Raw genomic sequence first — 15,079 nt, 5'->3', positions numbered from 1 at the left:
GTGGTACAACTGTTGTGGGAAACAGTATAGTGGTTCCTCAAAAAACTAAAAATAGAACTACCATATGATCCACAAGTTCCACTCCTAGGTACGTACCCAAACAGAGACTTGCATACCAATGTTCATTGCAGTACAATTCATAAACTACCTAAATGCCCATCAACAGATGAATGGATAAATAAAATCTGTTATATACATGCAATGGAGTACTACTCAGTCAGTAGGAAAAAAATGAAGTCTTGATACGTGCTACAATCTGGATGAAGCTATAGGATAAACATTTGACCGCAAAGTCAGTTTCAACTGCGAAGTCAGTAGTTCAAACTCACCAGTCAGCTGCTCCTCGGAATCCCTCTACAGGGTTGCTGAGTGGGAGTCGACTCAATGGCACTTAACAACAACACAAAGTACAAAGTTTGTTAATGGTTAGCAGAGTCAGGAGAGAGGAGAGATCCAGGGATTCACAGTGATATAAACACTGTGTTGGTTAAGGGAAGGGGTTGCATAGCCAGTTACTGTAATTGCTATCATTAAGTTGGAGTCCTGGAGTGGCACTGCACTGGACTGCTAACTATGAGGTCATAAGTTCAAACCCACCAGCTGCTCCTTGGAGACCCTCTTTTGTTGTTGTTGCATGCTGTTGAATCAGTTCTAACTCATGTGACCTTGTATAGGGTTTGTGAGAAGTGGCTGGTGAGTTTGAACTGTGGCCTTTCAGTACAAATGGACCAGCACTCCTGGAATCCCTATAAAGGGTAGCTATTGAGTTGGAACAAACTCGACAGCACTTAACAACAACATTAATCCATCAGTAAGTTATACACTTGTAAAAGGTTGAATGGGCAAAAGTTGTATGATAGCTATATTTTACAATTTTAAACAGAGAGAAAGAAAGCATAGATGCTGATGCTGGCTGTTTATATACAACCAAAAGCTTCATGGGCTTGGAGGTTTAGGGTCAGGATTTCATAGGATATCTCAGTTAATTGACCTAATAACATGTTAAGTGCTTCTGTTCTACCTCCTAGTTTGGTGGGTACTTCCTGGGGTCTTAAAAGAATACCAGTGGCTATCTAAGTTACAACAATTGGCCTCCATTTGCCTGGAGTAACAGAGGAGGAGAGTCAGGAATAGGAGGAGGCTATGGAATGTTGGCGCAGGATCTGGCAGTGTGCATAAGGTCACTATGAGTCGTCACCGACTTGATGGTACCTAACAGCAACAAATGGAATGTGTGGTTACTTGTTTCCATGAACAACGGCCTCCTCTGTCATGAGATCAGAAGAACTGGATGGTGCCCAACTGTCATTACTGATTATTTCGTTCAAGGATTCATACAAGAATACGGACCAGTACAGGGGAAATGCAAAGTAGACCTTCAAATTCTCATGGACTCCAAACTTCCTTGAGCCACAGAAATTGGATGCACCCCTGAAACAACTACCCTGAAATAATCCTTAAACCTTAAATGAAAAACATCCCCTGAAGTCTCCTTAAAACCAAATACCTTAGCTTAACAAGTGAAAAGTAAAAAACAATGCCTGCCTTGAGCATCATGCTCTTTGAAGAACTATTTATATGAGATCAGCAACCCAAAAGATTAGATGGGAACCTTAGTGGGAAGTAAGTTTATGTGAATGGGGGAGGAATAACTCAGAAAAGGAGCGTAAAAATGGTTGTCCAACTCAAAGAATGTAATCAGTGTCACTAAATCGCACATAAACGAACTGTTGAATCAGTGTATGTTTTACTGTACATACTTTCAACAACAGCAACATAAATAAAATCACTAAAAAACAAAAAAATACAATCCTATGGATCATAGCTGTACTCTGACACACATAGGGTTACCATGAGTTAGAATCAAGTGTATGACAACCAGCTTGGTATCTACTGCATGGATTTATATGAGGATTGAGTCATATATTATATATGTAAAGTGTCTAGCAGTGCCCATCTCCTTGTAATCTTTGAGTCACTATTGTTACTGCTGCCTTTCTGAGAGTGAGGAACATTTTTAAAACACACACACACCACCTTACCTGAGCAAGAGAATTAAGTTTTTCTGCCAAGCCCTGGTTTCTGAAACTCAGCATTGATGGGGGGTAGGGTGCACAGATGAGCTGAACACTACAATGGTAGAAAGGGAGGGGGCCCTTTGCAAAGGCACTTTTTGATCTGCTCCAACTGCTACTATAGAGAATTAGATGGAATTCATTTTTATGATGAAGGAATTAATGGTTATGGAGAGAATTGGGTTGAGGTGGAAGACTTGAATCCAAAGAAGGGAATAAAGCCTTGAAATTCAAATGAAAAATTATTATACAAGCATAAAGGAAACCTATTTTACACCTGTAAGACTAAATGTATAAATATGAACCAACTGCTCCCTCTGGGAAATGGGGATTGTGCTCTTAATTCACCTAGACAAATAGGCAGTGCACTCTTCTTTCCACCTATACATTTCAATGAAGACCTGGCACTAGCCAGGAGCTCCTAAGCACCCCAGACTGGCCACCTACTCCCTTGGGCTGGGCACCTTCTGACCAGGCAAAAGCCCTTCCGGCTTCTCCAGAACCCCCAGGAAGCTGCAATGTCCTTGGACAAGGTCATCTCAAAGGCTCCTTCCCAAGGATAACAATCTCTGGTCCTGCAGTCTCCCGTCTGACCTCGCTCCCATAGCCAGCTTCATTAATTCAATAAACACCTTGTGTCTGTGCTCAGTGCTGGGAATCATCTAGTTTACAAAATAGAGAAACTGAAGCCACAAAAGAAGACTCAAGAACAAGAAAGATCAGGCAAGGAGACCTAAGATAAAATGCTTTCTCTACCACCTGCTCTGGTAGCGTAGTGGTTACGAGTCAGGCTGCTAACTTCAAGGTCAGCACTTTGAAACTACAAGCTGTTCTATGGGAGAAAGATGAGGCTTTCTGCTCCTGTGAAGATTTACAGCTTTAGAAACCCTATACAGGGTTGCTAAGTGACTCCACAAAACACCACCACCACTACCTGTTGGTCATTTGACCTTGAATCAGTGTCTGAGCATCTCTGAGTCTTGGTTCCTGCCTTTGTAAAACAAAGATCCCAATATCTACTGCACAGGGTGACTGTGAGATGGAACAGGCTTGGTGTTCAATGTCTGGCCCAGAGTAGGCATTCAAAAATGTTAGTCATAGCTCTCTATGATAAATAAAGGTCAGTGGTTCAAGCCCACCAGCTTCTCCTTGACAGAAAGATGAGACTTTCTGCTCTCACAAAGGTTTATAGCCTTGGAAACTCTATGCAGGCTTACTGTGAGTTGGAACCAACTAGATAGCGCTTAATAACAACAAAAACAAGGTCAAATGGTAACAGTAACATGATCTTTCAACTTAGTTCTTTCTTGAGTGAAGTTCCCTCGTAGTTCAAATGGTTAATGTACTGGGCTGCTAATGAAAAGGTTAGATGTTTGAGTCCACCGAGAGGCACCTGAGAAGAAAGATCTGGTGCTCTACTTCTAAAAATTGAGCCATTGAAAACGGCCCTAGTCTGACACACATGGGGTCAGCAGTGGAAATTGACTTGAAGGCAACTGGGTTTTTTCCCTACTTTACTGAGCACCCTCCATGTTCTTCTAGACACTGAGCTCAGCCCTAGAATTGCAGGATGAATACAGAAAGATTCCAGTGACCCACTATAGAGAAAGACAGACACCAAGGGGCCAGAGCAAGTGCCAACTGTAGAGGAAGGTCATGCCTACTGTCTCAAGACAGTATAGATTGGCCATGTTCTGAGCTCTGTTTGAACATCCTTCCTAAGCATATCTGGTCATTCATCCTCCTCCATTCACCAAGGATTGACAAGTTTCCAGTTAACCTATGGGGAAACCCTAGCACACAAAGATCCTGGCAAAGGTACACCATCACACGGCTGGTCTCACAAGTGCATGCTCAAATTTCCCAGTATTTTCCCACGTCTAGGTATCTTGCTTCAAAAGATTCCAGCATGTACTAGAATCATCCATTCAATGAATGTTTATTGAGCATCTACTATGATAACCACTTAGGATACAGCAATGAATAAACAGAAAAGGACCCTTGCCTTTGGGGTACTTCCATGAGCTTCCACCAAGTCCTTGGCTCTTGCATCCAGGAAAGAAGAGACTCCTCTCTTTTGTGTGAGAGATGACAGGGCGGGGACTTTTCAAGGATAGGAGGAAGCAGGAGCCCTTGGCCCTGGGTACCAAAACCCTCAATTCCATAAGCTGCCTCTTAGCAACAGCAGATCGAAGAAGGTGGGGGACAGGCAGTGTTTGATCTCTCCATCCTCATTCCCATCCCACCCCACCTCCCCAAAGCCTGGGGGCCTGGAGGGAAAGTTAGTCTGGGCTTGTGGACTTCCTTGGAACTTGCATGCAGCCCTGAGCTTTAGGCCAGCTGGCGCTGGGCGCCACCACCCCCTTTGATTTGTTTAATGAAAATGCTTTGCCGGTTCCATAGATGGTCTGCTGCGATAAGGTAATTGTCGAAGGGCGCAGTCCACAACCCATTAACGCTGGACTCGGTGAAAATTGAACTTGGAGAAGTGATCTAAGGGGGGCCCAGAAGACGGCCCAGGCGATCTGACACTTGGTCTTTTGTTCAGGCAACTGGAAACTGGGAGCTGGGGAGGAGACTTCCTTCCCAGTCTCTCAGATGATTCCAGAAAACAGAAACTCCTGTTACACATGCACCTTCTCCTATCTGCACATGCACACAGCCCCACTTGTGTACATACACACATACATACATGCACACGTGTACATGCAGGCTTGCATACTTATACAAGTACACGCATGCTCTTGACCACACATACACTTACATACATATTTGAGCACAGACATCTCCATCCCCCTCTACTTCCTTTCTCCCCCTGAAACCAGATGGGGGACATTCTCCTATTCCTGGGAGACCATTTTCCCACACCTGAAATGGAAAGGAGAGTGGGATGACTAGGCACAGTTGGAGAGGAGAGGCAGATATTGGGGGACATCCTGTAAAGATGTTTTGCCTGCATTGCTCTCTCTCTCTCCAGAGTCTGTGTAAAAGCAGTTGGCAAGCTAGGGAAGTCCAGAGGAACAAGAGGAGGAGAAGGAAGAGGAAGGAAAGTCTAGTAGGGAAAGGAGGAGGGAAGAGAGAGAAAGAGCGTGAGGACGAGGGGAGGAAGGAAAGACGGCAAAGAAGGAAGAGATGAAGAGGAGGGCATGAAAGATGATGAAGAAGGAAGAGGAGAAGGAATAGGAAGGGGAAGAAGAAACAGAAGTGGAAGAGGAGGGCAAGAAGGAGAGGGAGAAGAGGAGAAGGAAGAAGAGAAGGCTCACCTGAGATCCTATTTAGCAGCTGACCTGGGAGAAGCTTTGTTATTATTATTTTTGGGGTTGTTCTTTTTGCTTACCTTGAATACTAGAACCCAATGTATAATTTTTCTTTTTCTAGGGGAAAATAAGCAATACAAAAACTCAGTTTCCTTTCCTTTCTGTTCAGGTTCGGACAGTTATTTCAAGGTTACTCTTAGAAGAATGCTACTTCTTAAGGGAGGGGGGGACCAACAACATAAAGTGGGGAATGGGTGTGTTTCTCAGGGGTGCCTCTTCCAATGTGGCACTGAGGAACTCCTTCAACCTCTGGAACCCAGTGAATCTCCAGAGCGCCTTTGTTCCTGGCTATTCCATTTCTCTCCCTCACCTAGTTCTCTGTCCCCACCCCCACCTCCTCCTCTCTCATTATCAAACATTTGAAGACTGAATAATTCCATTTGTCCATGTCCTTGGCCCCTTCCAGCAGAGCCTCTGAAAATGCAAAAGGCCCCTCCAAAATCAAACCCCTGGTTTTCAAGGTGGATTTATCACCCTTAAAAGGAAGATTTATTGGGTAATCGCTTTCTAAAAGTGTTCACTGCACAGGGGTCTGAAATTAAAAGTGTCCTCTCCCTTGGGCTGGGGAGAGGGACCAAGGACCATTTGGGGGAAGGAGAAGGGAGTGCCAGCCTGGGCCTTGGGTGTGTCTCACCCTTCCCCTCCACTCATGGTATGGAGAGGGAGAGGGCCTGAAGAGACCAAATCCACCCCCTGCCCCCCCCCCTCGCCCGCTGAAACAACTGGGAGTCTTGCTCCCATAGTTGGGCCTATTTCTTTCTCTGCCGTTTTCATTGGATTGAGAGAGTTCAATTTGAGAACTTGAGAGGAATCATTCCAAGTAGTAATGTGGTTGCCTTAAATAAAAGAGATGTCAGGCCAGATAGGGGGTAGGGGAAGGAGTGGACCATTGTCCAAGATAGAGCACTAGAATGGGAATAAGACAGCCCATGAAGATGCACTTTTAGGCATTCTGATACTGGACACAGGAGACCAAAGCTGCGGAGGATCCTGCCTGCAGGTCCTTGCTCAATCCCCTCTTGGACCAAATGTCCTCCCAGAGAGTCAGGTCTGAGTTTCAGCCAGGGAGCAATGGAGGCCCACACATACCTCTGGAAACCATGGAGATGGGGGGTTGGGGCAGACATGAGGAACAGGAAGAGAAAAACTGCAAAACTGCTGGGGAGTATAGTCTGAGAGATGAGAAAAAGAGAAAGACAGAAAGACAAAAAGACAGTCTGGCCAAAAGACAGACTAAAAAGGGGGCGGGGTAAGAGGAGGGAAACAAAGCCAGATAGAGACAGGAAAAGTGTGGTGTGATGTGTGTGTAAGAAAGAGAGACAGAAAGGCAGAGACAAAGACAGAGAGAGATGCGGAGAGAAAGAGACAGAGAGAGATATTGAGGCAGGAAGTGTGTGTGAAAGAGAGAGAGAGACAGAGAAAGATAGACACATACCTGAAGAAAGAGGCAGAAAAATGGAAAGGAAGAAGACCGGAAGGAGAGAACTTTCTAGGCCATGTCCAGCCCAACAAAACCCTGAGAGGAATCACTCAGAGCCTTATCGCAATGAGTGGAGGTTTTAGGATTGATGGCTGGCTGCGGGAAGGGTGATTTGGGTAAGGGAACTAGTCAGGGGCAATGAAAGGAGGGGGAGAGATTCTCCCTTCACCCAGCTGCAACCGCCCCAGTTCCCAGGTGAACCCCCCTTTTCCCTGCTAGATGTGAAATCGCCATTTCACCCCGCCACACTTCTTAATTGTTGCAAAAATCATTTGTGAAATTGGTCTCCAACAGGCGAGAACGGCCACGCTCATTCCGATGGACATCCCCCCTCCCTCGCCCTGCGCCGGCCCCGCTGGGACCCATGGAATCCCCGAGCTGCCGAAACGCAGGGTTGGCGCGACTAGCGCGGGCGGTGGGGGCGCCTGCTAGGGCCTCTGTGGAGACTGGACCCGCCACTGAACCTTCTCGCCGCCGCGGAGGCACAAGGCAGCGATTGGAAAGGCCAGGATCTTGCCGAGGGTGAGGTGGCCCCAGCGCCGGGCTCCTGGGTTTCTGAGTGTCCCAGAAGGCGGCCAAGAGGAAGATGGGCCCCCGAACCAAGAAGTCCGGCAGTGCGCTGCTTCAGAGACCGGTCGGCTGCTGAACCTGTGTGGAAGGACTGAAGGACGGACGAACTGAGCTTTCCAGCCTCTTAGCCCGACGGTCTTTTCTCGCTTGGGGATTTGCCCCAAATATACACTTACCCCTTCGACAGGAGTTTAGAGTATGCTAAGGCAAGAACGATGGGGTCCCAAAACACAGTCACATACTCAGGCCTTCCCTTAGAAACAAGTTAACTCAATCTTGCCCATAAACCTATGGTAGACCACACACAAGCACACCTTCACTTAGATACACACAGAGATGGGGCATAAACGTACAGCTATGCATAAAACTCTGGTAGCATAGTGGTTGCAAGTCTGGATGCGAACCTCAGGGTCAGAAGTTCGAAACTACCCGCTATTCCATGGGATAAAGATGAGGGTTTTTTGTTCCCTTAAGGTTTTCCGGCTTCGGAACCCTTTTCCGGGTTGGTTTTGGTTGGGACCGGCTTCCCGGGCCCTTACCACCATTATTCCCCAATTTCCCGGCTTGGTTGTTCCCCCAATTCCGGGTTTAAGGGGGGGCTTTACTTCTTGGCAGGGGGGAAATTTAAGGCGGATTTGCAGGTTCGGCTTTTTTTTTTTTGGTTTTAGTTTTATTTTCTTGCTTTTGGGGTTCAGGCCTTTGGGGGCTTTTGGAAAATTTGGAATTTTTTACCCCCCCTTTCCCAAATTTTGTTTTGTTTTTTGGTTTGTTCTTTTTTTTTCCCCCGGGGGCGTTGATTAGGCAAAAGGCTTCAAAACCTTTTTGGTTTCCTTTTAATTGGGTTGGCCCGTTCCCCTTGTTGGTTTCCGGGCCTTCGGTTTTCCCTTGCCCCAACTTTTATTGTTGCTTGGCTTCCCTTTTTTTCATTTTTGGGGCCCCGGGGTTTTGGTTTTGGCAGTTTTTCCGTTGGGCCCCCTTTTTCGGGGCTTCCCCGGGGAACTTGCTTGTTTTTTATTGCGGGGGTTGTTGTTCCCTTGTTGGGGGGGGCAAGGTTCCCGGTTGGGGGGGGGAGGGGCCGGGGTTTGGGGGGGTTTGGGGGGGTTTCCCCGGGCCAGGCGGGGGTTGCCCCTTCGGCGGGGGGGGGGGGGGCTTGGGGGGGGTTGGGGGATTGGGGGCGGGTTTTGGGGGTTGGTTTTTTTTTTTTTTTTTTTGTTTCCGGGGTTGGGCGGGGGCGGTTTTTTCCGGGGGGGGCCAAAGGGCTTGCGTTGTTGGGTTCCGGCCCGGTTGGGGGGGGTTTTGGCCCCCGGGCTTTTTTTTCCGGGGGGGGGGGGTTTTGTTCCTTCGGGCGGCGGAAGTTGCGGATTTGGGGGCTTTTTGTTCCCCTTTTTCCCTTTGGGCCGTTTTATTTGGGTTTTCGGTTGGCTTCGGACCCGTTGACTTGGGGGGTTCGGGTTTGGTTCCGGTTGGTTCCTTCCCCCTTCGGCTTCTTGGTTCTTTGTTCCGGCTTTCCGTTGGGGTTCCTTTTTGGAAAGGGTTTTGGGGGTTGCCTTGGGGCCGGGGGGGGGCTTGGGTTTACCCTTGGTTGTTGAGGGGGGGGGGTTGGGGGGGGGGGGGGGGGAGGGGCGGGTTCCTTACCCTTTGGCGGTTCCGTTTTCCCAGGTTCCGGCGGCGGTTTTCTTTGGGGTTGCGGGGGCTTGGCAGGCTTGGGCCCCGGGGGTTCGGTTTTTAACCTTGGAAAAAGTTTTTAGGTTTTTCCTTTGAGTTCTTCCCGGGTTTTTCCGGGTTGGCCCCCTTTTCGGAATTTTCGGGTTAGGGGGGAATTGAGGGGGTTTTGAATTGCGGCAGGTTTTGCCCTTGGGGGGGGCCGGGGAAAGGGGATTTGGGGGGGGGCTTGGCGGGGGGCGGCCTTTCCCTTGGGGCGGGGCCCTTGGGGGGGGGTTTTGGGGGCCCAGGGGTTTGGGGCTTCGGGGGTTCGGGCCCTTTCTTCAAGGGAGGCCCTTTGGCCAAGTTGGGCCCCTTCCTTTTCCCCCCCCCCCCACTTTCCGGTTTTTTGTTCCTTTTTTTTTACGGGCCGTTTCAATTTTTCCCCCAAACGGGGTTCCGGCGGGGGTTTGGAAAGGGGAAAAATTTTTGTTTGGTTTTTTTTTTTGTTTTTTGTTCTTGGCTTCCTTTCGGCCTTGGCCCCTTTCCTTCTTGATTAAAGGAAAGTTCGGACCTTTTCGGTTTTCTTTGGTTGCTTCTTCTTCCTTCTTTTTCTTCTTCCGTTGGGGCCTTTTGCCCACTTTTTCCGGTTGTTCCTTGGCCCCCTTGGTTTTCCTTTTTGGTTTCCCCACCCCGTTCCCCCCCGGGTTTTCCCTTTCGTTCCGTTACCCGGGGGGGGGGCTTTTTCCTTTTCCAGTTTTTTTGGGGGGGGGGGTTTTGAAGGTTTGGTTTTGGGGGGTTTTTGACGTTGTTTTGGGGGGCCAGGGGTTGGGGGGGAGGGGGGAGGGGGGGGGGGAAGGGGGGGGATTAATTTTTTAATTAATTCGGAAAAGGAATTCCCTTCGGCGTTTTTTTTGTTCGGAACTTTTGGCCCAAGGCGGGCTTGGGGTTGGTTGGCCGTTCGGAGGCGGGGGGCCTTGTTTTTGGTTGGTTCTTCCCGGCCCTTTTCGGCCCCTTGGCTTGTTTTTCCGTTTTTGCGGGGTTCTTCGGTTCCCCCACTTTTTGGCCAGTTGGGTTGGGCGGGGGGGGCTTTGGGTTTGTTTTTTTTTTTTTTTTGACTTTCTTTTTGGCCCCTTTCCTTCCCCCCCCCCCCTTCGGCCCCTTTTTCCCCCCCTTCCCCGGTTTTTGGCGGGTTTTGCTTGCGGCGGGGTTTGGGTTGGGGGGTTGGGGTTGGGAGTTGGTTTTGCGGGGGGGGGGGAGGGGGGGGAAAAAAGGAAAGAAAGAGATCGCAGCAGGGGTAAAGGGAGCTGACGGAAAGCGATTTTTGCGGACTCTGGATTCGTCCCCGACGTGCGCGAGAATGGCGGCCCTTCCCGGCACAGTACCGAGGATGATGAGGCCAGCTCCGGGACAGAACTATCCCCGTACGGGATTTCCTCTGGAAGGTAAGAGCGTGAGGATTTGCCTCGCATTGATTCCTCCGCCTAGAATTCGAGGTCCTTGGAGAGGTAGCGACCACCAGGGGATGGTGGCAATGGTGGCGGCAGCAGTGGGAATCTCTTCTCTTCTGGGTCCAAGTCCGGGCTTCGGACCCAGAAAGTTTCTAGGACCAACACTTGTCAGTTTCTGCGTCAGCTTCACGGACCGGCGGCCAGGGTTTCACAGGTCGCTGGCTGTTGGCCTTCAAGAGCAGGGTTCAATTTCTGGTAGGTTTCTACTCCTAGTAAATTTCAGATCTAGTAAATTTCAGTTTCTTTCACTATTTATGACACATTTCCCCGGATACTTTTTTCTCTGCGTTCATAGCTACTGACTTTCTATTCTTGTTTTGAATTGTACTTTTCACCCCCCGGGAGATGGTTTTCCAACTCCTTTTATCTTGAAATACCAGCAGACGTCAAAAATGTGTAATACTTTATACATCTAAACTTTTAAGGTGTATCCGCTTCTTACAAAGCAGTAACTCCAAACTCTTGCATTTCGGCCTGGAAACAAACTAATTCGCAGTAATATCTAGTAACGATTTACCCCCCAAAAATGTTCACCTGAACTATGAAAATCTCCGGGGACAGAACCTCGAGGCAGCGAGATGGCATGACAGTGTCCAGACAGGGGGCAAGTATTCATTTTCTAAGGAGTCCTTGCTAAATATCGAGCGCTGGGGAAGAGCAAAAAGGACTGGCGGCGCGCGGGTTCCGGGTTCAGAGACAGACAGAGCTGGGAGCGCACGGGAAGTGAATCTCTTCTGGGTTTCTGGGTTTTTGTTTTTTTCCTTTTTTTCTTTTTAAACTAACAGAGACCTTCAACCTGTCGCTGAGGGAGTTATTCTTTTTCTAGAAATAGGTAACCCAGGGTGTCAAAAAGAAATGATTAAAGATACGTGCGACTTTTATTTTTTAATTACTCTTCTTGTAATTGTATGAGCCCCTTGTGCGTGAGGTAGGGGAGAGAAGACAGGGAAGGGGTGGGCGGGCAGACAGCCTGCGATTTGGGGAAGGGGGAGGGTTCCTTCTGGCAGCGAGACGGCACCGGGTCCCAGAATTAGACAGAGGCGAAGAGAGCGGCTCCGTGATCAAGTGCGCGCGAACAACCACGCAGGCGGGAGAGCGCACAAGCCCGGGGATTTGCCGTAGCACTCTTGTGTAGCGAATGAAAGTAAAACAGGCGGCGGAGGACGCGCGGCGGATTAGGACAATATTTGCCCAACATGACGGAGAATACTGAGGAGAGCCGAGTGCCGGTCGCTAAAGAGGCTCTTGAATATAAAGTTAGGCGCTCGAGAGATAATGGCATATCCTGCCAAGGAGACCGAGCGACTCTGGCTTGGCGACGCACGATTTCTGATTAAATCCGAGGGTAGCTTCAGACACCTACTTTTACAAAGAGAGGTGGGGGGACCAGGAGAGGGAGAGAGGGGGGCAGTAGGGACAGCTCAGCAGCCAGAGCCTCTTCTCGCCTCCTCCCTTCCAATTATACTGTCAGCTCCCTCCACTCCGGCGGCTGTGAAATCGTTCTAATCTGCCAGATCTCCGCTGCCGCCGAGTCCCCAAATTGGGGGGATCGAGACCAGATTAGTGCACCGGCTGCCCCCTAACCTTCTGTGAAGAAATTGTGTAGACTTTGCATTAAGGCGTACACGGTGTTCTCCCCTCCCCAGCAGCACCAGGGGTGCCTATCTCCCTGGTTCTCAAAGTCACCCACACCTGGGCATCTCAGGTCCATCTACAGATCAGTCTGGCAGAGCCTGGAGGAATAGTTCATGGGTTTCTGAGACCAAGAGGAATATTTGATTTTGGAGCTTGCTGACACAGTGAAGGTGTCCCAAGTTCATCCCCAAACGAAATTAGAATTCTGACAGAGGTTAGAGGTTAGAGGCAAGGACAGTCAGGTGTCCCCAGAGCCAGAGGCCAACAGCATTATGTCACCGGTCCCTTGGTTGTGCCTCAGCTGTTCAACTAAGGGCAGAACTACTCTGTTGCCACAATTGAGACCATAAATGCTAGCAATCAACCAGTCCCTCTGCCCCAATAAAATGGATCGCTTTTGACCACTTAGAGTATGAACTAACCAGATGGGCCACAACTCACCAGTTATTGGCCTCTTTAAGAGGGAGGAAGACCTAGGGCCCAAACTGCTGCCTGGAGAACACACGGGTCTCTAGGTCTATTGGTCCCAGGGTTTCGTGACTCATTCACTTCAGTTTTTCACTCTTTCTATAGGGCATTGAGATACCCCAGGTGTGTTCTTATTCCCTATAGTGTGACAGCACTGGGGTCACCCAGCATCTTGGGGAGGGGGACTCTTGCAGTTGGGACCCCTCTCTCCATCCCTGCAGGAAACTTCCTTTATATCAGTTGTTTCCCTGGCCTCTGAGCTGCCACAGCTCCAAACATGAGAGCCTCCAAGACCCTTTGTGCTTAAACAAAACTGGAATCAGGGGTACAGCCAGTGTCCCCTCCCCATCCTTACCCTGTGTCATCTCCTCTCCCTTTTCCAGTGTCCACCCCACTCGGACAAGGTCGCGTAAACCAGCTTGGTGGGGTCTTCATCAACGGACGACCCCTGCCCAACCACATCCGCCACAAGATCGTGGAGATGGCCCACCACGGCATCCGACCCTGTGTCATCTCCCGCCAGCTGCGTGTCTCCCATGGTTGTGTCTCCAAGATTCTCTGCCGCTACCAGGAGACTGGGTCCATCCGGCCTGGGGCCATCGGCGGCAGTAAGCCCAGAGTGAGTGTCTTTGCCAGGGAGACTGTGGCAGCCAGCCTTTCCACGGATGGGAGTTCTGGCTGAGGTCCCTGTTACTACTGCTCTCTGTTATCTGGTAGTGGTAGTGTGGGGATGTCCATACAGTTCCTATGGAAACTATAATAAGAGAGGGTCTCCTATTACTTTCCCATTGTTTAAATTTCTCAGGGATGGGAGAGTGAGGTCTAAGTGGTCAAGACTTTAAAGCCAATGAGACAAACCTGGGATGTCTCCATACATGCCCTGAACCACTACCACCATCCCAGACCAGGGAAATTCTGTCTTAAAATTTCCATTTCCCCATCCATCTTGTTTGAAATAATGAGGGAAGACATTGGGGGTCCTCATTAGGTTTCCTTTTTATTGTCAACCATTCTCCTCCCCCAGCTACCTCCCCAGGAGCCATGAACAGGTTTCTGAAAAAGGTAAAGCTAATCTCAGAAGGGGGGGCATGGAGGCCAGAGCCATCAACCTGGCCTGGGGCCCTAGGGAGGTTGATATTAAAAGTATCTCCCTCCCCTACCCCGTCTTTCCACTCCGACTCTCCCACCTCCACTTCTGAAGCAGGTGGCGACTCCGGATGTGGAGAAAAAGATTGAGGAGTACAAGAGGGAAAACCCCGGCATGTTCAGCTGGGAGATCCGGGACCGTCTGCTGAAGGACGGGCACTGTGACCGCAGCACCGTGCCCTCAGGTGAGAAGACAGCTGAGCCAGCACTGGTCTGCTGAGGGGGCTCGGGGAGGGCGGTAGGGGGCAGAGGTAGGAGAGAGAGGGTGTGATGAGGAACTTGGAGGAAAGTTGGGAAGGAAAGAGTGCAGAAAGAGTTAGGGCATTGGAGGAAATAGAGTTCAGAAGGAAGATAAAAGGAAGGGGGAACCAAGAGAGAGAGAGAGAGTTAGGAAGAAAAAAACAAGAAGAAAGAGAGGAAAAGACAGGAGAAGGGGGGGGGGGAAGGAAGCAGTGAGAATTTCATTTAGAAAATCCCCCTTCGCTACTTTCTTGGAGAAGTGGCCTGGAGAAATGGCTCAGGACAATTGGTCTCCAGGGGTTTCCTTGGAGCCCCTTCTTCTCCAAGTCATCCTTTTGTTTTCCTACCATCACCAGTTACCAATGAGTCCCAAATACAGAGATCCTCGACCTTCATGTTGATGAAGAAAAGTGCCCCTGGGTGTGTGTGTGCACGCGTGTGCATGCACAAGTGTACTTGCAGTCATGGGGGGGGGGGTCACACCTGAGTATGAAGATGGCTGTAGCAGGGACGGGATGGCCCCCAGGGTATGTGGTAGGTAGTGTAAGGTACAAGGGCAAGGACATGTATAGAAATGAGACTAAGCTGGCGCCTCTGCTATACTCTTAGCACTATGAATGCCCAGGTGTGAGTCAGGCTTCCATAAGTGGGCGGCTGCCCTAGTGCCTCCGGGTAGGTGTAGATGTGGTGTGCGAATGAACGTGCATTCCCTTGGGGGTGCCTAAAGAAAGGGACGCTACCAGACTCCCAGGGGCGGAGGCTGCTTTTGGTCTCCAAACCCAATAACTTATACTCGCTCTTTTGCCTTTGAATTTCTGAGGTTTAGTGAGTTCGATTAGCCGTGTGCTCAGAATCAAGTTCGGGAAGAAAGAGGAAGAAGATGAAGCCGACAAGAAGGAGGACGACGGCGAGAAGAAGGCCAAGCACAGCATCGACGGCATCCTAGGCGACAAAGGTAGGGACCCACCAGGAGCCTGCGACGCTCCCGCCCACGTT

General features: G+C 49.5%; 1 protein-coding gene and 1 pseudogene across 3 annotated transcripts in view; one reads left to right on the top strand and one right to left on the bottom strand.

The window, feature by feature from the left end:
- The window catches only part of LOC102811524, a 52,718-nt pseudogene extending 44,731 nt beyond the window's left edge, over positions 1 to 7,987 (bottom strand).
- A 2,373-nt stretch (positions 7,988 to 10,360) lies between these two features.
- PAX7 (paired box 7) overlaps positions 10,361 to 15,079 on the top strand; it is a 127,669-nt gene continuing 122,950 nt past the window's right edge. The window contains exons 1-4 of one of the 3 annotated variants that reach the window (XM_006866332.1): positions 10,361 to 10,528; positions 13,081 to 13,316; positions 13,899 to 14,028; positions 14,904 to 15,038. In XM_006866332.1, coding sequence (XP_006866394.1) covers positions 10,444 to 10,528; positions 13,081 to 13,316; positions 13,899 to 14,028; positions 14,904 to 15,038 — 586 coding nt within the window. In that variant the 5' untranslated portion in view covers positions 10,361 to 10,443. The remainder of the gene's footprint in view (positions 10,529 to 13,080; positions 13,317 to 13,898; positions 14,029 to 14,903; positions 15,039 to 15,079) is intronic. The other 2 variants (XM_006866334.1, XM_006866333.1) reach the window with 2 other exon arrangements.

The sequence above is a fragment of the Chrysochloris asiatica genome, unplaced genomic scaffold (genome assembly GCF_000296735.1).
Source record: "Chrysochloris asiatica unplaced genomic scaffold, ChrAsi1.0 scaffold00090, whole genome shotgun sequence".
In the NCBI taxonomy this organism is placed as follows: domain Eukaryota; kingdom Metazoa; phylum Chordata; class Mammalia; order Afrosoricida; family Chrysochloridae; genus Chrysochloris; species Chrysochloris asiatica.
This window is presented reverse-complemented; position numbering and strand designations above follow the sequence as displayed.